Genomic DNA, 20,366 nt, shown 5'->3' with positions numbered 1-20,366 from the left:
GTCCCAACGGATTTGCGCTTCATGTCCGACAGACGTGGGCGCTGTTCTGTTGGATTGAACGGGAGTTGCTGTCGAGGACGGAAGTATCGAGGCGACAAGGCATCAAGACGACGGAGAGTGCAGCGGTCATATGAACGGCGGTATGAGGTTCGACGGAGGTTGAGCTTGGAGAGACGGAAAGTTGGACCAATGAGCCGTCGACTTTAGCTATCGCACGGAAGTTGAGTTGTGGGTATCGGCAACGGGACTTGGCTTTCGGTTATGGCCGAAGTGGCGCCCTCATCGGGATAGTCTCCCGAGTTACTTACACGAGGTTGAGTTGTCGGTATAAGAGGTAGGAATGGCTTGACCGCCCAACATACTGGCTGTAAGAGGGCTCAAGGCACATACAGAGTTCTTAAAGTATCTACAAACGAAACCATGGCCAATATATCACTTACTAGTGGCGCCCCCGGACATGAACCTGCGTCCAAAGGACCAGGGGTCACTATAGACGCCGTCGATCCCATCGACTCCAAGGTTCATGCGGCCAAGTTTTCAACGGCAAGTCAAGGATAGCGCACGGTCCGTGCCGAAAGTGCGGTGCTAATGATTATTCTAGAAGCGAAAAATCCATGTTGTCGTAGCAGGCCTGGCCTGTGCCTTCAACGGCAGTTTTGGAACCTCGATGCCCTCAGGCGCCCTTGATGCTATCTCGAGTCACTTTGGAGTTTATGACCAGGTACAGCTGACTCTACTCAACTCACTCAATCTGGCTGGCTTCGTTGTTGGACCCCTCTTCTTCGGACCCTTGAGCGAGTACATCGGGCGCAGGCCAGTCATGATATCTACATTCTTTGGCTACCTTGTTTTCATGCTCGCATGCTCTGGAGCTCCTAATTACACGGCCCTCTTAATATTCCGCCTCCTTTGTGGTCTGAATGCTGCTGCCCCCATGGCCGTAATAGGTGGCCTTTACGCCGATGTGCTCGACGACCCTTCAGAACGTGGCACCGCCATGTCCCTTTACCTAGCCATCAGCGGAATAGGCCCCCTTCTAGGACCCTTCGTCTCCGGTTTCGCCTCTCAAGCATCGTGGAGGTGGGCGTTCTGGGCCGCAGCCCTAATTGCCGTCCCGACACTCCCACTCGTATTGACCCTGCCCGAGACATTTGCTCCGGTTCTTCACAACAGGGAGATTCACAAGCGCCGAAAGAACGGCGAGGAGGGTATTGAGGAGGCCCAAATGACAGAATTGCACCCGTTTGATGCCCGAGAGATATTCTTGCGTCCTGTTGTCATGATGGCTACAGAGCCGATTTTGTCACTCTCATCTCTTTACTTGACATTGACGAATTCACTATTTTACATCTCTTTCCAGGCATATCCTCTAGTATTCGAAGGTACAACATCCTTCTTATCATGGACCTTGGAGTTGCTGGCTAACACTTCATTCCAATAGGCATGTATCATCTTCGCACCGAGATTGCTGGCCTCACCTATCTACCCAGTAAGTCCAAAACCATGCTCGCATAAGACCCGCTGATATCTGATTAATACTCTCTTAAAGTCGCCCTTGGTTCGGTGATAGCTTTCCTGGGATTCATGGTCTACACACCGTGGTACGATCGGTCCAAAGCAGCTGGCAAGCCATGGGCTCAACGAGAAATAAACCGCCGGCTACCAATCGCCTGTTTCGCCGCTCCTCTGTACGTCAAACGAACAGCCTCATAGAAACAAAGTCTAACATGTCCCAGACTTGTCATCGCGCTCTTTTGGTTTGGTTGGACATCCAAACCCTCAATCTCACCATACGTCCCAGCGATTGGGGGATTCTTCTCTGGCGCTGGATTCCTCCTGATATTTATGAGCATCCTGAACTACATCACCGACGTGTTTCGTGAGGCATCGGCATCGGCCCACGCGGGAGCCGGATGCATGAGATCTCTTGGTGCCATCGTCATTCCGCTCGCGGCTGGTCCCATGTATGATCGACTTGGCGTTCACTGGGCACAGAGCCTCCTTGGGTTTCTCTCACTGGTCATGGGGGCTATACCATTCTTCTTTATGAAGTATGGCGAGAGATTGATGCAGAAAAGCAAAGCTGCTCAGGGGGGTAACACGATAAAAGGTGAAAGTGTGATGATCTGAGTAGTGATGAATAAAGTTGGCGGACGTATATAGATACTTTAAATGGAGTAATTAGGAGTAAAATAAAGAGTGACTTGGCTGTTTATGAAACCCCCCATCAGATACGAAGTCTGCATGCTATGTCTCTGCGTGGCACCATTATTCCGTCCACGGATCTGCTCCTAATTAATGACCAAGTCTTAAGTTGGCTTCTTCCTTCCCAGGCTCTTACGCCAAGTCGAACATCAATGATCTTGCCCAATAGAGGCGGCCCAACAGCCCCACATGAAGGATCGTTTCTGGTGTTGTCGTGATCAGGGGCATTTCCAATTTGTCATCTTCAACATTGGCTGACAAAAAATGAGTAATGCTGCTTAAATTTCCTTACGCGAGATGTCTAAGCGTCTATGGAATTACGTAGGCATCCCAACGAAAATGCAACCATCAGCGGATGATCTTTGTTCGGCCGAATAGTCCTCTATCCCCGTGTAATCAACATTATGATTCAGCATCTGGGCTCGAAACATCCGGATGGAGGTGAAATCATTGCCTGTATATAAATCAGCTGTAGAGTTTCTTGCGTCAACTTATAATCAAATGTCATTGTTTTTTCACGTCCCGACATCATCATGGCCCAGGACCAGACCATCCATCGCGCCGCAGAGCAATCTGCCCACGACGCTGTTGCAAAGACCATTCTGGCTCGTCATAGCACCCGAGCCTTTTGCACAGGTCGAAAAGTACCACTATCCATCATCGAGGAATGCCTCAGCATAGCCCAGCACGCACCCTCGTCGACAAACATCCAACCGTGGCGCCTGACGCTTGTATCTGGCCCTCCTCTAGAACGCCTGTCGGCCTCTCTCATCTCAGCCTTTGAGAACAAGACCGAGTTACAGATCCCCACGATCCCAGAGTCGTACCAGAACTACCGGTCCGAACTGGGTCACCACATCTATGGGCCTAACGGATACAACATTGCCCGCGAGGATACCGAGTCGATGATGAAGACTTTGATCAGCAACTTTAAGTTTTACAACGCCCCGATTGTTGCCGTGGTCTGCATCGACAAGGAGCTGAACAAGTCTGATGTTCTCTCCGTGGGAATCTACCTTCAGACACTACTCCTGTTGTTGACCGAGAGAGGGCTGGGCACACAGGTGTCTGTTGCTCCGGCTGGTTATCCTGATGTTATTAGAAAAGAACTGGGGATTGAAGAAAAAATGGATATCTTGTGCACGGTGGGCATTGGATACGAGAATGAGCAAGAGCACATCAATTCTTTAAAGATGCCGAGGGACGATTGGAAGAAGAGTGTAAAATTTGTGCTAAACTAAGGACTTCCATGTGCAGTCAATCGCTGATATCAACGAGACGAATGCCTATGGGGTCAACAGGAATAGCTTGGTTAGTACATCTGAGGATTGAAGCCGTAGACACATGGATACATATGAATTTGGCAGGATAGTTGGCCCGAATATGTAGAGTTAACTGAACACGGCAACCGTTTAGAAAGATAAAAAGGCAGTGGTCTCGCGGGTTTCACCCTGCTCATTCATGGCCCATCCATCTTGGAAGCTCAAGGTTCTGTAAACCCATGATTGCGATTACCAACTCTCTCGAAAGACACAAAGCTGCAAAATGCAAACGCCTAAAAAGAAGACCTGGCCCATGTTCCTGATTTCCTAAAACTTGAGAGCTATCTCGGGGACGTCAAACTCAATATAAATCACCCGGTTGCAGTTGTCCAGCATAGCAATCCCTGACTTGTTACAATCTACCGCCCTTTCCTCAACCGGACCATAATCCTCATGGTACCTGAAGCGAGGCCGGTACTGAGGAGGGACCCAAAGCACCGGTAATCCTTGGACTGTGATCCATTCACCGTCTTTGATCATTTGAATTTGGTCTTCGTCCTCATCGTACTCATCCTGCGTTTGAACCTTGTCGACCGAGCAGTTTCCCGTGGACCCTTGAACGCAATAGCTACCATGAAAAGTGTGAAGCAAACCACCATGAGTCGGATGCCATGAAATTTCATCTGGATATCCATTGACCACCTGTATGCACTTCTTCGCAGCCCAATCCCATATCTCAAGCCCTTCCCATGAGGCTAACGCCAACCACAGCCCGTTTGGGGAAAAAGAAATTTGTGGGTAATCATCATGCTCACACAGAGGGCTCGAAAATGTTGATACCAGTTTGCCGGTGTGCAAGTCCCAGATCTCAATGGTCTCACTCTCGACGGGTACCAATGCCAAGATGTTGGTTGACAGTGAGAAGCGGAAGCCCTTGAATTCGTGTTGAATTTTCCATGTTGTCGTGTCCCAGATTTCGATACTACCAGGACCATCAAAGGCTAGCCACCTGTCGCAGGGTGAGAATTCCAGGATGTCTGCCAGCTCGCCGTCCCATCCTGGTAGGGGTCCGCGTAGATTGAAAACATATTCGCTCGTCACTGAGCTCCACATTCTAATGTCGTCGTCGTATATCAGGGAAGCAACCCACAAACCATTCGGCGACAGAAGCCAGCCTTGGGGCCCCAGATTTGGACCTGTGTCAGAGTCCAGTGGCGCTCTGACAGTCGGATCCCAGATCTTGATTGTCTTGTCGTCGCCCCCTGATGCCGATAGTCTGCCGTTTGGAGAGATGGCCACCGCCCAAATAGTATCGCTATGGCCGCTAAACACCTGGACCGTGCCTATTATTGTATCGCATAGGTTGACCGCGCCATCCATAGCATTTCCAAAAGCCACCATTGTTCCGTCCGGTGAAAAGGCAAGGCTCCGCGAGACGGAGTCGTATGAATCGTAAAGAGTGGTGAAACAAAAGCCTGTGGTCAAATTCCACATTTGGATGTGGCCATCTCTAGTTTCGGAGACACATACCAGCTTTGTGCTGTCTGGGGAAAACACCACATAGTCATTTTTTGGAATACAACCATCTAATGTGAGACGGTCTGTTTCCGGATTGTCCCAGGCCCAAACTCGGCAACCCCTCTCAGGACTTGAATATGTGATGATAGTCTGGCCGTCTGGCGAAACTGCAATGGGCTTGGCAGGAAGCTTGATCGGGTCCAGGAATGCTCCGGTGTCAAGATCAAACTTGATCAAGGTGCCCGCTTCATCCACCCACACCACCGTTTTGCCGCCTTCTGTAAATGCAATGGTGTGTGTCATGTTGTTGGGCATGGTGAATGTTCTTTGTGGCGGGCCTCCATTGAAAGGATCCCAAATCTTGATTGAATAGCCACCGGACTCTTCTCCTGCAGACGCCAGAATGGTGCTGGGCCCGTTAGATATAAAGGCCAACTCGAAAGCCCTCGAGGGATGACCCGAAATGGTGTTCAAACATGCTCCTGTGTATGGATCCCAAATTTTAATGACTCCGTTCCAACTGCTGGACGCAATGATCCTGCTGTCGGGAGAAAATGCCAAGTATACAACGTCGTTCTCGTGACCCTCAAGAGTCAATAAGCATGCATCCCATTCAGGTTGAATTATCGGTTTCTTCTTGATCCATTCTGGTATCATCGTCTCGAACCTCTCCCGCACCCAGCTGGAAGTTGGACAGAAGATGAGTGCTGAAACGTAAACCTGCAATGGGGCTGTCTCTATTCCTTGTCTGTTGGCAAGGACAAATCGCCGAGCATCACGAACCAGGGTCGCCAGATGGTCCCACTGATTGTGTGCCTGAGAAAAGTTAGATTAAGCTTATCTAGTTATGGCTTATCCTATGTACTTACCGCAAGAGCTTCAAGCTTTCTGATAGAGGCAATTCCTTCGATGACGTTTCCACAAAGACCAAGGGCCTCAAGCCAGTAGAGATATTTGTCTTGCAGGAAAGTAACGACATCATTTGCATCATTTTGGTCTCGATCTCGTTTCGAAGAAACCCATTCGTAGAAATGGTCAAGCCAGCGAACACACGCGTATCGCATCGCAGCAAGAGGGTCTGGCACTGGGACCTCGATTTCGCTGGTCAAAACTCCTGGATTGCGCAAGCCATAGATGTTTTGCCGTAGGCCAGTAGCCATGGCCTCGACTGATCGAGAAAACAGTTGATGGTGGCCGCCTCCCATGCCAGATGGAAAAATTCCATCAAAGGCATTCTTGTTGTCAGTGAGAAAGTCTTTGGCCGACTGATGAACAAAGTGGACTGTATCTGCGTCTTGCTGGATAGTCAAGAAAGACCCACATCGCCTGACAAGTTTTACGAGTGTGTCATGGTTGGCAAGGTTGCCCCTGAAACCTGCAAGCATGGGCAGTTCCTGGAGCTGGAGTGGTCGGTATGCAAGAAACATAGTTGCAAGGATAACTTTGCATGACCTGGAGTTCTTTGAACCCTGAGCGCTGACCTGCCTCCACATCCTATCGTAGAGGTTGGTCAATCCTTCGGGTACTTGGTTGAGAATGTCCAACATCTCAGAGTTGTCCTGCAGCTCCTCATCCTCTTCTGCGTTCAACTGGTCAAGGGTGAGAGCTGCCCAAAGAAATGTGCCATTGGCTTTTTGTTGCATCGTTTCTTTGACATCCTTGCGCAAGTCTAGTTCGGAACTGAGCTTCGCAAGGTTGTCTATTTTGTAATCGATGTAGTTAGCAACCGCTTTGGATACGAGACTAGCGTTTGCTTCGAGGCTTATGTCAAGCTTCCCACCAACATTGGCGCCTCCCAATCCACGTTCGATATCGTGTAGGTTGCGGCTGGAGACAAGCCACTTGATGTGATGAAATTTGGAGGCCGTGGAGACAATCAAGTTGAGAAGTGAAGACAGAGAGTCGCCCTCGCACTCGTCAAGTGCGTCGATGACAAGACAAGTTGGCTTGGAATGGTCATGCAGTATATCCTCGAAAATGTTGCACAGGGTATGCCATCCATTTGGAGAGTCGAAAGTCGACTTGCCTCCATGGTCCCACTTGTTGCGCACATGTCGAGTTAGAGATGTGTCCTGGACCACAAGGAGGTAGATGAGGCCTCGCAGGACCGATGTTGCGTTGTTAATCCTGGAGTCGGTAGCTTGGCAGAAGAAGTAGGATAGAGAAGGTTGAGATTTTTTCAACTCGTCGATGAGACCACAAAGGAGCATGGTTTTGCCCTTTCCCGGGTCACCCTTGACCCAAAGAAGACGATCATTTGTTCCCTGTCTCCATTGCTGGAAGTTGGAGTCCTCCAGAACCCAGTTGCACGAGCCCTGCACTAACCCTCCTTTGTCATTCTCGATTCGCGTCTTGTCTATGCGTGGGTCGGTCGTTCGTAGATCTCGAAGACATTCGTCGTTGGCTTGTCGTCCTTCGTGGTTGTGAACCTCTGTGAACGAGTTCCCAACCTGAACTCTGCTACTCCCTTCGGCATGTACGGGCCCGGTCGTGTTAGCTGTACGCCTATCGGATGCGCTATTCAAGCGTTTGCGTTTGAGCGATGCCATGTTTGGTTGCGAGATGTCGAAGAACGTGGTTAAAGGACAGCGTCAACCAGAGGACGGTAACGAAGGTGGCCGTCGGAGGTCAGCTCAGCTCTCAGCCTGATCGAGCAACGGGAGCTTCTTGTTGGTTGCCACGGCGCTTAACGAACCGACCCCATTGGCCTTTTCTTGTCCTCCTCGCGTCGTTGTGCCAGACCTTGAAACTCTTGGCTAACAGATCCCATCGGGCTGTCATAATATTCCTCTTCTCCTCTCTTTCCAAGACCATTATGGCCGAAACCTTTGACGCGGTGACTGGCACACTAAGCGTTGCGGCGCTATTCAACAACTGCGCCAACTCCTTTGGATAAATCCAGCTGGGTCGTCATTTTGGCCCTGAATTCGAGCGATGCCTGCTGAAACTCAACATCGCCTGGTCCCGCATCAGTAGATGAGGTGAGGTCGTCGCTGTCAACACGGACCCTCGTTTCGCAGCAAATGGGCCACATGTCATTACTTCGCAACAGGCCTGGAGGATCCTGGATCAAATCAGATTGCTTTTCGGAGAAGCGCAAAAGTCATCAAGCCGATACGGCCCTGCAGCAGATTCTCGCGCCTTGACACACTCAGAGTTGGCCCCAGTAGTTCGCAACTTGCATAGCTGGATAACTCATCCTGTCTTACTCAAGGCAACTCAGTTCTTTCAAGTCCACATCACAACAAATATGTCTTCCGATCCAATAGAAATAATATCCGAAGGTTTAGATTCCATATCTGCCATCCTATGGGGAGATATGGCAGTGGGTAATCTTGGTGTTGGATTGGTCTGCGAGGTAGGTAAAGGCTCTTGATACAATGCCTTGATGCCGACGCTTATTCGCCAGAAATACATGTTGGTTGTCGAAGATGCGAACCTGGACACTGCAGCTCAGAATTTGAAGCAAAGAGGCTTTCGGGAGGCTCCTCGGTCTTACGACCCTCGTGACGACCCAGCTTTATACACAGACCCAAAGGTGCAGCAAAGTCATCCTCGCATAGCCCAGCAATACAGCAATCTCAACAAGCACTCGGTACGGTTTAGATTCCCGACAGATGATCAGGCAAAGGCAAGGGTTGTGCTGTTGCCCTGCTCCTACGCCCACATTACCGTCACACCAGAGTATAAAGACAGATTCACCACCAAGCCCCAAGACGCTCCCTCACCCAAAAGGAGCAATATCCTGTACCCGGACGCCGAGTCGCTCCTCGAGAGTTTCGTGCGAACGCTGATAAAGGAGCCCAACATGGGCGGATGGGTTTCCAGCCTCAGAATGTGGACTATTACCCACCTGTACGGAGATCTGATGCTTGGCGATGATGTGCTGGATTCGTGCGACGACGAAGAGGCCAAGGCTTGGTTTAACAACGTATTCGGAGATACAGTGGCGGTATTGACAGGGTTACGTGTACGAAACGACTGGGGAAAGTAGGCTACGATGAGAACCTGGCCAGGATGAAATAACTTGATGGAATCACGATGCACTTAGAGTTTAGAAGCGTGGGTTTGTTTATTTAGGCGCATTTAGATGACCCCCCTGTTTAATTTCACTTGCAGCAATACCCAAATGGAATTTGCTCGAACAGTACAGATCTTTTCACACAGAGCCCGCGTGGCTGCAACTCGACAGTGTGGTGGCGGACGTTGACAACCAGGCCGAGTCCTCCCTTCAAAGGTCGACCTGAACAACCTGGCCACCCGATATGCCTTCCACTCCCTTTCCAGTTGTGACGACAAAAAGGCTTTTACCATCTTTGCTGAAAGTGGTGCTGGTCGCTCCGGCAAGCGTCCCATTAATAAGAACAGTTTGTTCACCATCCGGGGTGATCTTGATCAACAAATCAGGGAAGCAACCAACAAACGCGTTCCCATCCTGATCCAACGAAAAGTCATCAGGGGCAATTTTCGTGCCAGCCGGTGCTTGCCATATAACTTCGAAGTCACCAATCTTGTTGCCGTATTTATCGATTTTGAAGCGCCCAAAAAGCTGACGACCAGTGTTGGTAAAGTAGAGATAACCTCGCGAAATTTTGAGACCGTTGACACCGAGAGGATAAGGCCCAGCTGGGATAGCAGCCAGCATGTCGTCTTGCAAGATGACCTCAGCAGTTCGAGCCTTTGTGTTGATTCGCCAAATCTCGCCTGTCCAAGAAGCTGCGCCGAGAACAATGTGCTGGTGGTGTGGTAGGGAAGTCATGCCGTTGATAAAACCGGCATCTTTGCCCTCAAGAATGGGGCGAACTGATGGGCCACCATGGTGAGACTCTCTGCACTCTCGAAAGTCGACAAGCAAGATCTTCATAGACCCCTCCTCAAAGTAAGTTCCTCCGTCATAGATGCCCCCCGAAACGACAAAGCGGTCCGTCTCGACCTCTGCGATCCCAGTGAGGGCGTCAATGTCTTTGACTTTGGCAACGACACGGGCCTCTGGAATCGAGGGATCCACAGAGTATATGTCGCCATTTCCAAATGTTGTAAGAAGAAGGTTGCCGTTGGAGCGCAAGGCGATGTTTTCGATCCAGACGTTGGGGAGTTCGATGAGCTGCCGTGCGTTGATATTGGCAGACTCGGGAGTAGGGGAAAGAGTGGTGGCATTGAGAAGGCCAAACACCCAAGAACCAAATATCATACGCATGTCTGTTGTCTTGAATAGAAGATGGTAAAAGGAGTTAGTCAATAGGTTTAGACCTTTCAAGTGATGCATGTCCTCCTTGATACTATCCGCCCCCCCTATGCGCGGCCGCCTTTATATAGCAATGGCTTGGCCTCTCGGCGACTTTTTGGCACATTTCCTAACCACAATCTGCTTGAAACATTTGTCAGCCCCGTTCCATATCCTTTGTCGAAAGATTCCTCCTGCCCTGTGGAATTGGCGCAGAAATCATGAGTCTCGAGTATAAGCGATCCCCTGATACGAGTCAAAGAGTGGGTCTCACGGAACGGCACCGTCGATTTCAAGCTGATGCCCTTGGCCATGCTCCAATCAAGGCCCATCAAACTTGCACAGTCGGTAGAGGATATTAATAAGCCGCTCGTTATTTAAGAACCTCAGGTGCCGTTCCATGACAACTCATCATCCCTGTTTCCCATCGTCGTCATGCCGCTGTCTCCTCAGAAACTGCTCGAGTATCACCCCGAGTACCGAGTTCTTGTATGCACACAGTGTCAATACGCCATCCAGCCCCAGGCCATCAATCGTCATCTTAAGGATATACACAAGATCTACAGATCTGCACGACATCCATATACGACTTATACCGCCAAGTACAAACTATGCGAGCCTGGGGATGTCGTCAAGGCTCGAATCATCGACTTTCCAGTTCCTTACTTGCCAGTCTTTGATGGCCTCAGATGTCTCAATGCCGACTGCGCGTACTTGTGCATTTCTACCAAGCGTATGCAGAAGCATTGGCTCTCGGAACATGGACGTCATGGCTATGCAGATATCGACTGGACTCCAGCACCGTTGCAGACATTCTTCCGTGGAAACCTATTGCACTACTTTACGAGGATGGACAGAACTAAAATAATAGTGAGCACTCCAATACATCACCGTGTGTCCTTGACATAACATGAAGTTCGTAGGGAAAACAAGAAGGCTCGGAGATAGCCAGACGTCCAACAGCAACATTGGGAACTTCAGACCAAAACTTGCTTCACCACTTTCAGACAGTAACATGCAAGACCCTACCAAGCCAACACGAACAGATATGGCGTCTCGCTGTCCCCAGTATCGCCGAGTACAACCCATTCCTCATGCACGCGGTACTGGCTTGCTCATCGCTCCACCTCGCAACAAAGTATCCATCGGATCAAGTTTACCTCACCCTCGCACATGAACATCAGAACAAAGCCATGACTTTATTCCTAGAAGCTATTGAGAATGTGACTGAGACAAACTGCGAAGCCATCGCTGCATTCTCACATCTTCTCGTTGTCTACACTTTCGGGACTGAGAGGCAGGATAACACACTCCTCCTTACACGATCTTGCAGCTCGGACCCGGATGGCTTGTGTAGCTGGCTATACTTCATACGGAACGGGTGCAATCTGGTGAATGGCTACCGACACATAATCGCGTCTGGTCCACTTGGAAAGCTCGTTCAAATCTGGGGAGAGCCCAACACAGAGATCGGCCAACAGAAGGTGACTGAAATCACGGAAAGGTTGACGTCCGTCATCCAAAATGGACATGGAATGTGGCCTCCTATAAAATACGAGATTCTCCAAGACGCAGCACACAAGTTAGGACATGCATTCGCGTCTGCAGAAGCCTTGGGTGATGGCTTCGACACTTGGACTGCCGTTCGCAACTGGTCGACGACAGTCTCGATCGAGTATACCCGACTCCTCGCAGAAGAGAATCCAGCTGCCTTGATCTTTCTCGGATACTATTGCCTTCTTCTGAAGAAATTGCAGTCAGCTTGGTACATTGCGACGTACCCGCTTCAACTACTGTATATCCTCAAGGGCAAACTGGATCATGGATGGCATCAGTACATCGACCCTCTGATCACGGAATGGGAACAGTCATGTACCGTCACTTGTTGATGATTAATTAAAGGTTTATTATGAAAGGAAGCACAACAATACGATAGTTCGACGTCATATTCATGACTTATCCACCTCGAAACACAACGCATGCATCGTCAACATCAACCTCTTCCTCTCCTCATCCCAACACGACAGTAGACTGGAGCACGTCTCCTGCGACAACCCTGTCATGACAAAGTCCAGATGCGTCCTAACATCCTTTTCCCAGACAATGGGGACATCTCCGCCATGAGTCTCATCTATGAAATCCGCCTTGATCACAAAGCAAGACATTTCAGTCTGCGTAAACCTCCTGAGCTTTCGTGGGCCCGTCTCGGGGACAGACACGTCGTCAAACAGATCTACAGTTCCAGTTGACTTGGGATAAACAACCGACAGTTCCTCTAAGCCAGGCAGCCCGAACAAGGCTAAGGAGATGTTGAAACCCATCACTGCAAGTGGGAGAGAAAGTGCGATGTGCCTGACAAGGCTCCAGTCATCAATCGTGGCCCTGGAACAGAAAGCAGAGAAGCTGTAGTGGTCGATGTATATAATGTCGATGAGAGGATTGTAGTCGCGTCTCATGGGGAGGGTCTCAAGAGCTGTCTTGCGCGCTTCTTGGCAGACGGCCTTGAGTGACGAGTGGTGCTCCTTGACTGTGAGACTGCTTATACCCTCTAGAAATGCCATGCCTTCTGAGAGGATGCATACTCCTGGTTTCTCGGAGGTCAGTGGTAGTGCGAGCTTCCAGATTTCTTGGCGAAGTTCAAGTGGAAGTCTTGGGAATAGGTGGAAGGTTTGGGCGTGAAGAACTCCAACGGTATTGTCTTTCGGCATAGGGGTCAACATTGTGTTAACAGGTTGCATAGCGATACTTTGGTTGAGTGATTAGAGCGGTTTTCTTGGTTTTTAGCATTTGGTATCTCAGTCGTATTCCTGTCTGCCTTGGTTCCCTGATTGGTTAGAAACTTGCTGCGCCGTCTCACAGCCGCCACGGGATTTCTGCCTCATGCAACTCAGACCTCGACACCCAATCAACCCCAGTAAAGCGCGCCAATGGCCTCTATTGAGCAATGGTACGATAATTACATAACCTCATTGTGCTCTTGTATGTGCCCTCTGGGCTCAAGTAGTAGCCGCGACTGCCCTCTTGCCCTTGACTTCTCGTCAAGTCATTGAAGGGTAGATAGATTGAGTGTTCGCATGCAAACAGGATATGGTTACAGGAGAGATGACGCTCGCCTTGTGTTCTGTCCTATCAACATCTTTGCCTGCTCGAAATCACACAGGCTGGGCTCCTTAACATGATAAAAAATCTGGTCTTTCACCAGGCAGGAGTGCAATATTCATCGTGCCAATGCCACCGGTGTGGCAGATTTCCAGCAGGCTCTCGGCACATCAGACACTTCAGCCCAATCAGCCTCACTTTTTGCTACCCGAACAGTACAGTTCCGCGACCTCACAACCTGATTCCCACGCACCTTATCGAATGTGGTGACCACCTTGGCGGTGGCTTGGGCATGCATAACTCCGCCTTTGACCAACTGGCATTGCAACTCGGCGACGAATTAGAGGCCAAAGTACACAACAAGGCACAGCCCGAGGGTGTTTGTGATTCCTCCCGTCTCAGCTGTCTTCCCCGCCCTGTTTCTTTCTCTCCTCTGTTCTCAGACCCCAAACCTGACATTGGCAAACTCTTCAAATGCCCCAAACCCCATAACCGCACAATCCATCCATCTTTGGATACTCCCACCGAAGCCATGGCCGAGGTGCTCGGGATCGTAGCGGGTGCCACCCAGTTACTTGACCTCAGCGCTCGAGTCTTGGTCGCGTCGTCCAGCCTGTACGGCAAACTCAAGAACATCCCCGATGAGATCGAGACCCTCAAGAAGAACACGGAACTCTTCATCGACCTGCTCTGGATGATCAGCAGCGACTTTGACGGGCCCATCAACTCGCAAGTTCACTCCCTCCATGTCACTCATCGAATCACGTCGATCCTTCACGACGCGAGAAAGGAATCCGAGGAGCTCGCCCTACTCCTTGAGGGCCTTTCTGCCAACAACTCCAGCTCAGTGAGGCGCAAGTGGTCCGCTGTCGTCAGCACAACCAAGGAAAAGGACATCGCAGAGCGATGCCGCCGAATCGAGTCATTCAAGTCGACCCTGCAGTTGTGGTATCAGCATCAAAGCAACGCAAGGTTGCGCAGGGTCGAACAGCAACTGTGAGAGCCAGCCTCCGTATGGGATTCATATACTAACACTCCCAGCTCGCAAGTGACGGTTTCTCAAACGGCGGCTCACACAAGCATGAGTTTACTGGCCCACCAGGCACGCCCGGTTTGACCTTGATGAGAAGCACAATTAACTTCTAACAAGAGCTTATAGACATCTACCGTTATAGACTCGAACACAGCTATTATGAAGCGCCTTACCTCGTATGAAGACCCTGATACTTCTCTCGACAGCCCTCTTGGGCACCGTCGACGCCGGCCCAGACGCAACGGCGCCCTTTGCACTTGTCGTCCTTGGGGATCGAGTACGTCCTTATTCATCTATGGGCTCCAACTCTTCTGCTCCCAGGAGATCTCTCACTCGCCGAATTGTCCTCACAAAGATGGCTTAACTTCGTGGTCATGCGGCGTGCGTGCCCTCAATCTAAAAATCCAGATGACAGTTGGAATCCAGCTTGGCGGGTGGACCTTATCCATGGTTGGAAGACTATCCCCTCACAACCTGGTCGACCCAGAAAAGTCTCCTGCTTTCATCGCTGTCAAGGAAGCTTCGAGGGACCTGCAGGCATTCCAGGCGAGGGGCTTTTCCTCGAGCCAGCCTGGATACCGAATTCGGGAAGAAATCAAGTCAATCTTCCACATTCTCTTGCAAAAGCTTCGTGAATCATTTGAATCTGGCACGGCTTATCCAAGCGATCACACGCCTGGAAACCTGACTCTTCTTCATGTATGTCACCAAAAACCTTGTTTCTAATCTTGTGCTAAGACAGGGGCAGAAATTTGTGTGGGTTGCGATGGATTTTGTGGATTTGCATGAGCTCCTCTTCCATGTCTTAGATGATATTGTGAAGCTCCTTGTGGCTGGTAATGTTGATCCGAATACACACACGTAGGTCAACCTCATTGTGCGACTCTTCTGTTCAGTACCTAATAAAGCTAACAAGAGCTAGATCAAGCATTTTCTACCTCATGTTGATCCATTTGCATACCAGTCTGCATTATCAGCAAAATAACCTGGATATAATTCTCATAAACCACGGATCTAACGCATTCCCTTTCGCCCCGGGTGCGAAGAGCAGGCCAGATTTTCCAACACTGTTCAGAAAAAATCCTAGCCTCTTGGAAGGTAAAATATATCCGTCCTTTGGTTATCTAAAAAAGCGATTTCATACTAATAGACAGAAGATCACGACCAATATCCCGCCTGTGTCGCCACGATACAAAGATCTGAGGCAAGACTTAGTCTCCTTTTGATGCAGAAAAAGATCGACTTGAAGACAAAAACACCATCTATTTTGGGCCTTGCTGTTGGTTGGACTGCCGGTCTGCAAATTCTACTGGATGCAGGGGCAAATCCGGACGACGCCATCTTGACGGCCATCTAGGAGGATCATCTCCCAAGCATCGAATTACTGATCGACAATGGCTGCTCATTGTTTGATCTTGATTGCTACAGTCTTTCCTATCATCAAGTCAGGAAGGCCGATGCATTATTTTTTGCTACCTCGATTCCAGCCTCTTCGGATGTCGTCTCCTTGTTGGCTCAAAAGTTGGTTGAGAGAAGGCTGGAACTGCAGCAACTGGCAACGAAGGAGCTGCTCGAGACGTGTTTGGAGAGGCTTGGACTTCATAAACACCATAATTCCCTACTATCACCTGATTACAAAGCTCTCTAAGTATTCAGGCAACTCGAGGCTCATAAGGTGCAAGTGCCCAAGTCCCTGTGGCCTGGGTCTTTGACCACTCTTTACCACCACCCTAACATGACATGCGCCTTAGCTCAGAAGCTATACAATGCCGGATTTTGCAGCATCGATGAACTAGATGCGAAGGGCCATTCACCTCTCATCAAAACAATATTGGGTTTTAATTCTCAGAAATCCATCTTGCTAGCTCAATGGTATCTGAGAAAAGGGTGCCGGCTACCTCGATCATCAGCATATGTCGACCTCCTTAACCGAGCCACAGGATTCACGAGTTGGGTTTCGAGTTGTGTCCGGATTATGAAAGACTCGAGCCTTTTCGGGTCTTTGAGGATATTCCAGGAACTTCACCCCAAAGGAGTTGAGCAACGCGATAGCTGCAGCTGTTGGTGTAGTACCACGGGCTGCACTCCAGTTGGAATAATTCTCAGACAAAGTGTTGGGCCCTGGGTCACTTTCACCCATCGCCAGCGCTGGCTTTTCAACCTGCCTCGGTACTCCTCCCTAGGGCTGTCCCTTGGCAAAGACACCTTTGCAGATATATGCAGATTGGAGATTTTCGATCGCCTGGGCATGGCCCATACTTGCTCTCACCACCAGTGTGATAGCTACGACGACAGTGATGACGATTACTACAGCGGCAATGATTGTGGTGATGACGGCAGCAGCGAACGGGGTGAAATCCAAGAGGAAGACCGCCACCTGAAACAAGCCTTGGATTCTTACCTTGAGTTGTACCTCTGCCTCCTCCGCACATATGCAGACCGTTTTGAAGTTTTCTGGATCTCATGGTGGATTGCACTCGAGTACTTCTTACCTTTCGAGGCGAACAGCATATACCACTGCCGTCGCCCTCTCGAATTGGATAATGTCTGCGACCCTCAAAGTTATGACGAGGCTCAAAGCCATGACAGCTATGAACCAAATGTCGAGGCCATCACGGCCTTCCTCGCTGACTGTGTCCCGCAGCTCCGTTCTGAAACAAGAGCAAGATTTTTGGATCAATTAAAGCCAACTGAGGATGAGCTCTGGTACTATGTCGTACTGGTTGACTACGATAGCTCGATCTACGATATTGATGGGGATTGGGATGATAGTGATTGAGACAGCAATTGGTTCCTAAAAACGGTATTCTTTGGAAATTCGTGAAATTTTTCAACAATATACGCTCTCTAGGAAATTTCAAATCGTAAAACTATGCCGTGGTGAGCCGTTCTCCTTGCTCAACTGGAGCTGTACTTCTCCCACCAAATTTCACGTACAACGCTCTAATCATACCCCTCAAGCTGTGAAACTCTTCAAGGGTCTGAACTCTGCTTCAATGATGCCCCTACGGTCGTGTTACGGGAAGAAATGTATAGCTCCTCGGTGTGCGTGTGTCACCCTCTAAATACGAAAACAAAGACATACTGAAAGGGACAGTAGATTTCTGAAGATATCACGGAGCAGTCTCCATCTCTACACGGCATTTCTTTGTCTGGGGTCCAGAGAAGACTCATGCCTGCATTCCTGGGGGATATGGGGATTAAACCTGAGTCGTGAGACAAACTGGACAGCTTAACTAGGCAGAGGATAGGGGTAGCCCTTTCGTAGGTACGTTGTCCGATTTGTTCTTTCTGGCTGGAAAAGTCAGGATTCTGAATGGCCTCCTTCTTGATCTTCAAATAATGATCCTGAAAGATGGCCTTCAGCTTGTTCTCGGGACCATCTGTCTTGAGAGCCAGCCACTTCTCAGCTTGGATGGTGCGTACCCTCCACCCCCTTTGGATGGCAGAGGCGCCGGGTAGCCTCCACCACATAGTTAACATTGTGACTCCAGAATCGCTGTTCCTCATCAGAGGCCTCCAGCACAATTCGGGCGATAATTGAAAACATATGGTCCATGATCTCAACATGGCTTGAATGGTAGGCCAAATCATGTTTGGTCACTGCCCGCTCAACCAGCCATCAATACCGGTTAATGGCGTGTGCCGTATGTGCTTGATGGCCTCTTAGCTACAAATCTCCAAGAGCTCAAAGTTGAGCCAAATCGGCAGGTTGATCGGAAGAGTGAAATCAGGCTGAGGCCGACATTTGGCGTCCGACCAGGATTACTATGAGTAAATACTCAAGGACAAAAAGATCTAAGGCGAAATAACACCCTTATATAGTCTTCTCTAAATTTACTTAATCTTTATGCCAAGACTCGTCAAGTCTCTTCAACTTAGATAAGCATCTAGCTCAGCATCAAGACGCCCCTCTCTATTTTCCAAACAGCCAAACAGGTGCACTCAAAATCTGCTCTTTGCTCCTATTAGGCATTTCACAGCCTCGGAAACATCTTGACCTCAAGCTTCTCCGTCGGAACAGCAGCGACCCATTCCCGCCGCTTCGGTAAAAGAACTGGTGTCCAATTGGTTTCTTCATCCTTCCCCAGCGTTGAACATTGAGCAGAGTTGCAAATCTCAAGATGAAAGTTGCGGATGACTTGAGATACAGAGATGTACAACTCCAGGTATGCAAAACTAGAGATGGTTAGTCCCACAAACAAGGTATTTGGCTTGCCAGGCTGACATACTGTGCTCCCATGCAAATATTCGCGCCTCTGGAGAAAGGGATATAGAACCGATCGCGAAGTTTATCCTCACTCATCCCTCGGCAGTCATCTGTCAACCATCTATAGGGGTTATACACCTGTGGGTTGGGAAACGCCGTCTTGTCATGCTGGTACCAGATAGGAGATGAGGTGAGGACCGTCTGTACATAAAGTCAGTTTTGAAACTAACTGGCTTTGCTTGTTCACTGACCCCTTCAGGGATAAACTTTCCATGCAGCTCAATGCCCCCTGGCGGCACGATTCTCGGAAGCATCGCCGCTGCCGCGCCAGCCCACCGGATACCCTCTTTCACGCAGGCCTGAAGACGATGCACGCTTTCCAAAGTCGTCATATCAGTCGAAAAGGAGACGGCCGCCAAGTCCTCATATAAAGCCTTCTGATAGTCGGGGTTTTGGGCCAGAGCCCACAGAATGTGAGCAAGCGTCGCAGATGTCGTGTCAGTCCCCGGTCCCAGATTCTCTTTGGCTTCAGACAGGGCAGTTTCAGCGTGTAGACCAGAGTTGCAGAGGGACTTGATCAGGTTGGGAGACGTAGTGGTAGGTTCGTCAAGTTCAGAGTCTTCTGAAAGAGCCGACTTCCATGAATTCCGGCACCACTGTTGGTGGACTTGGTAAGCATGACTTGACGCGTTTTTTTGTCCTTTCTTGATCATCTTACCTGCTGGAATTCTGCGAGTCCTTTCGTGTACGCACTCCTGACGCCAGTGACACGGAAAATCACGTCCTCAAGTTGTTCCAACAGTTCGCACAGAAGGGGAAAGTTAGTAAGCTAAGAAATCGCTGGAATCAGCATCAGAAATTTCGAACAGCAGCAAGAAACTCACGACTGGCATCCAGGTGGCCTTTAAGTCGTTTTTGGCGACCATCTCTAGCTCTTTGCCGCTCGCCCAAGAGTCAATAGCCTCAATTGACTTGCCGAATGAAAAGGTAGCTAACTCAATAGTAAGTTATCTGTTGGACCATGAAATCGACATCCAACTCACACATGATATCCGCCTCAAGTGCACGGGATGCCACAGCCAAGTCAACATTCGGACCATTATCTCGGATCAACTGCACGAAGCGACTGACGTGAGACGAGATGAGCTTCTCCAGCTGCGGCACCTTGGTCCGGCTGAACAGCTGGCCCATGATTCTTCTCCGTTTGGCATGCTGTTCCGGGTCTCTACCGAATGTAAGCTGGTGACTCCGCGTATCAAAGGAGGTGAACTTGCGTTATAGAGAAGAGAGCAGGATGACCACCTTGAACGAACTCGCCGTACACCCTTGGGTCCTTTCTAAACTTGCTTCCAACCTTATGCACGGTCTCGTATGTTTCGCGAGAGTAGAAGGATACTTCATTGGGCCCAATTCGAACAAGCGGTCCTTTTTTGGTCAGCTTGGCTCTGCAAAGACTGTAGTTTGCCCAAGAAGATTTACCTAGCTTCTCATGAAGTTTGGGGAGGTCAATTGTCGCCGTTCCTTTGTACTCCTGGGGAAAGGCCCAAGCAAGCCTGGAGTAAGCAGCGCCAAAGCCCGCATTTGGGATCTTTGACAAAGGCGAAGTGTATACTCGAAGCAAGTTCTACGCGCAATCAGCTCAGCTTGACGAAAGTTTTAGCATTAGGTCGTACGTGAATAACCACGGCCGCGAGAAGAGCTGCCGCCAATATCGGGACACTAAGAAGAGCCATGTTGACCGAAATTGTTTTCGGTAATGGCAAGAGAAGAGAGACAGGGACCCTGGATCTGATCTTATGTCAAAGATGGAGTCAC

At 49.7% G+C, this 20,366-nt stretch overlaps 9 protein-coding genes across 9 annotated transcripts; 5 read left to right on the top strand and 4 right to left on the bottom strand.

Moving 5' to 3' along the window:
- Positions 1 to 420: 420 nt before the first annotated feature.
- On the top strand, positions 421 to 2,130 carry NCS57_00900700 (MFS domain-containing protein; the record flags this gene model as incomplete). Its single annotated transcript, XM_053058800.1, has 5 exons — positions 421 to 543; positions 602 to 1,382; positions 1,442 to 1,489; positions 1,550 to 1,688; positions 1,737 to 2,130. The coding sequence occupies 5 exons, from the start codon at positions 421 to 423 to the stop codon at positions 2,128 to 2,130; spliced, it is 1,485 nt and encodes a 494-aa protein (XP_052912631.1).
- Positions 2,131 to 2,738: 608 nt separating this feature from the next.
- NCS57_00900600 (Nitroreductase domain-containing protein) lies at positions 2,739 to 3,446 on the top strand (the record flags this gene model as incomplete). Its single annotated transcript, XM_053058799.1, has 1 exon — positions 2,739 to 3,446. The coding sequence occupies one exon, from the start codon at positions 2,739 to 2,741 to the stop codon at positions 3,444 to 3,446; it is 708 nt and encodes a 235-aa protein (XP_052912630.1).
- Positions 3,447 to 3,794: 348 nt separating this feature from the next.
- On the bottom strand, positions 3,795 to 7,534 carry NCS57_00900500 (NACHT domain-containing protein; the record flags this gene model as incomplete). The annotated part of the gene is made up of 2 exons (XM_053058798.1): positions 3,795 to 5,801; positions 5,855 to 7,534. The coding sequence occupies 2 exons, from the start codon at positions 7,532 to 7,534 to the stop codon at positions 3,795 to 3,797; spliced, it is 3,687 nt and encodes a 1,228-aa protein (XP_052912629.1).
- Positions 7,535 to 8,373: 839 nt separating this feature from the next.
- Positions 8,374 to 8,979, top strand: NCS57_00900400 (uncharacterized protein; the record flags this gene model as incomplete). Its single annotated transcript, XM_053058797.1, has 1 exon — positions 8,374 to 8,979. The coding sequence occupies one exon, from the start codon at positions 8,374 to 8,376 to the stop codon at positions 8,977 to 8,979; it is 606 nt and encodes a 201-aa protein (XP_052912628.1).
- A 237-nt stretch (positions 8,980 to 9,216) lies between these two features.
- Positions 9,217 to 10,182, bottom strand: NCS57_00900300 (SGL domain-containing protein; the record flags this gene model as incomplete). The annotated part of the gene is made up of 1 exon (XM_053058796.1): positions 9,217 to 10,182. The coding sequence occupies one exon, from the start codon at positions 10,180 to 10,182 to the stop codon at positions 9,217 to 9,219; it is 966 nt and encodes a 321-aa protein (XP_052912627.1).
- A 462-nt stretch (positions 10,183 to 10,644) lies between these two features.
- Positions 10,645 to 12,098, top strand: NCS57_00900200 (uncharacterized protein; the record flags this gene model as incomplete). Its single annotated transcript, XM_053058795.1, has 2 exons — positions 10,645 to 11,079; positions 11,133 to 12,098. 2 exons carry the CDS (start codon positions 10,645 to 10,647, stop codon positions 12,096 to 12,098), a joined length of 1,401 nt encoding a protein of 466 aa, XP_052912626.1.
- Positions 12,099 to 12,158: 60 nt separating this feature from the next.
- NCS57_00900100 (uncharacterized protein) lies at positions 12,159 to 12,929 on the bottom strand (the record flags this gene model as incomplete). The annotated part of the gene is made up of 1 exon (XM_053058794.1): positions 12,159 to 12,929. The coding sequence occupies one exon, from the start codon at positions 12,927 to 12,929 to the stop codon at positions 12,159 to 12,161; it is 771 nt and encodes a 256-aa protein (XP_052912625.1).
- A 911-nt stretch (positions 12,930 to 13,840) lies between these two features.
- On the top strand, positions 13,841 to 17,120 carry NCS57_00900000 (uncharacterized protein; the record flags this gene model as incomplete). Its single annotated transcript, XM_053058793.1, has 4 exons — positions 13,841 to 14,304; positions 14,350 to 14,419; positions 14,468 to 15,040; positions 16,617 to 17,120. 4 exons carry the CDS (start codon positions 13,841 to 13,843, stop codon positions 17,118 to 17,120), a joined length of 1,611 nt encoding a protein of 536 aa, XP_052912624.1.
- A 1,198-nt stretch (positions 17,121 to 18,318) lies between these two features.
- NCS57_00899900 (uncharacterized protein) lies at positions 18,319 to 20,284 on the bottom strand (the record flags this gene model as incomplete). Its single annotated transcript, XM_053058792.1, has 9 exons — positions 18,319 to 18,520; positions 18,574 to 18,752; positions 18,803 to 19,207; positions 19,270 to 19,380; positions 19,436 to 19,542; positions 19,595 to 19,776; positions 19,826 to 19,976; positions 20,031 to 20,175; positions 20,225 to 20,284. The coding sequence occupies 9 exons, from the start codon at positions 20,282 to 20,284 to the stop codon at positions 18,319 to 18,321; spliced, it is 1,542 nt and encodes a 513-aa protein (XP_052912623.1).
- Positions 20,285 to 20,366: the final 82 nt, after the last annotated feature.

Source organism: Fusarium keratoplasticum, chromosome 6, assembly GCF_025433545.1.
Source record: "Fusarium keratoplasticum isolate Fu6.1 chromosome 6, whole genome shotgun sequence".
In the NCBI taxonomy this organism is placed as follows: domain Eukaryota; kingdom Fungi; phylum Ascomycota; class Sordariomycetes; order Hypocreales; family Nectriaceae; genus Fusarium; species Fusarium keratoplasticum.
Note: the sequence above shows the minus strand (reverse complement) of the source record. Positions and strands in the feature narration are given on the sequence as shown.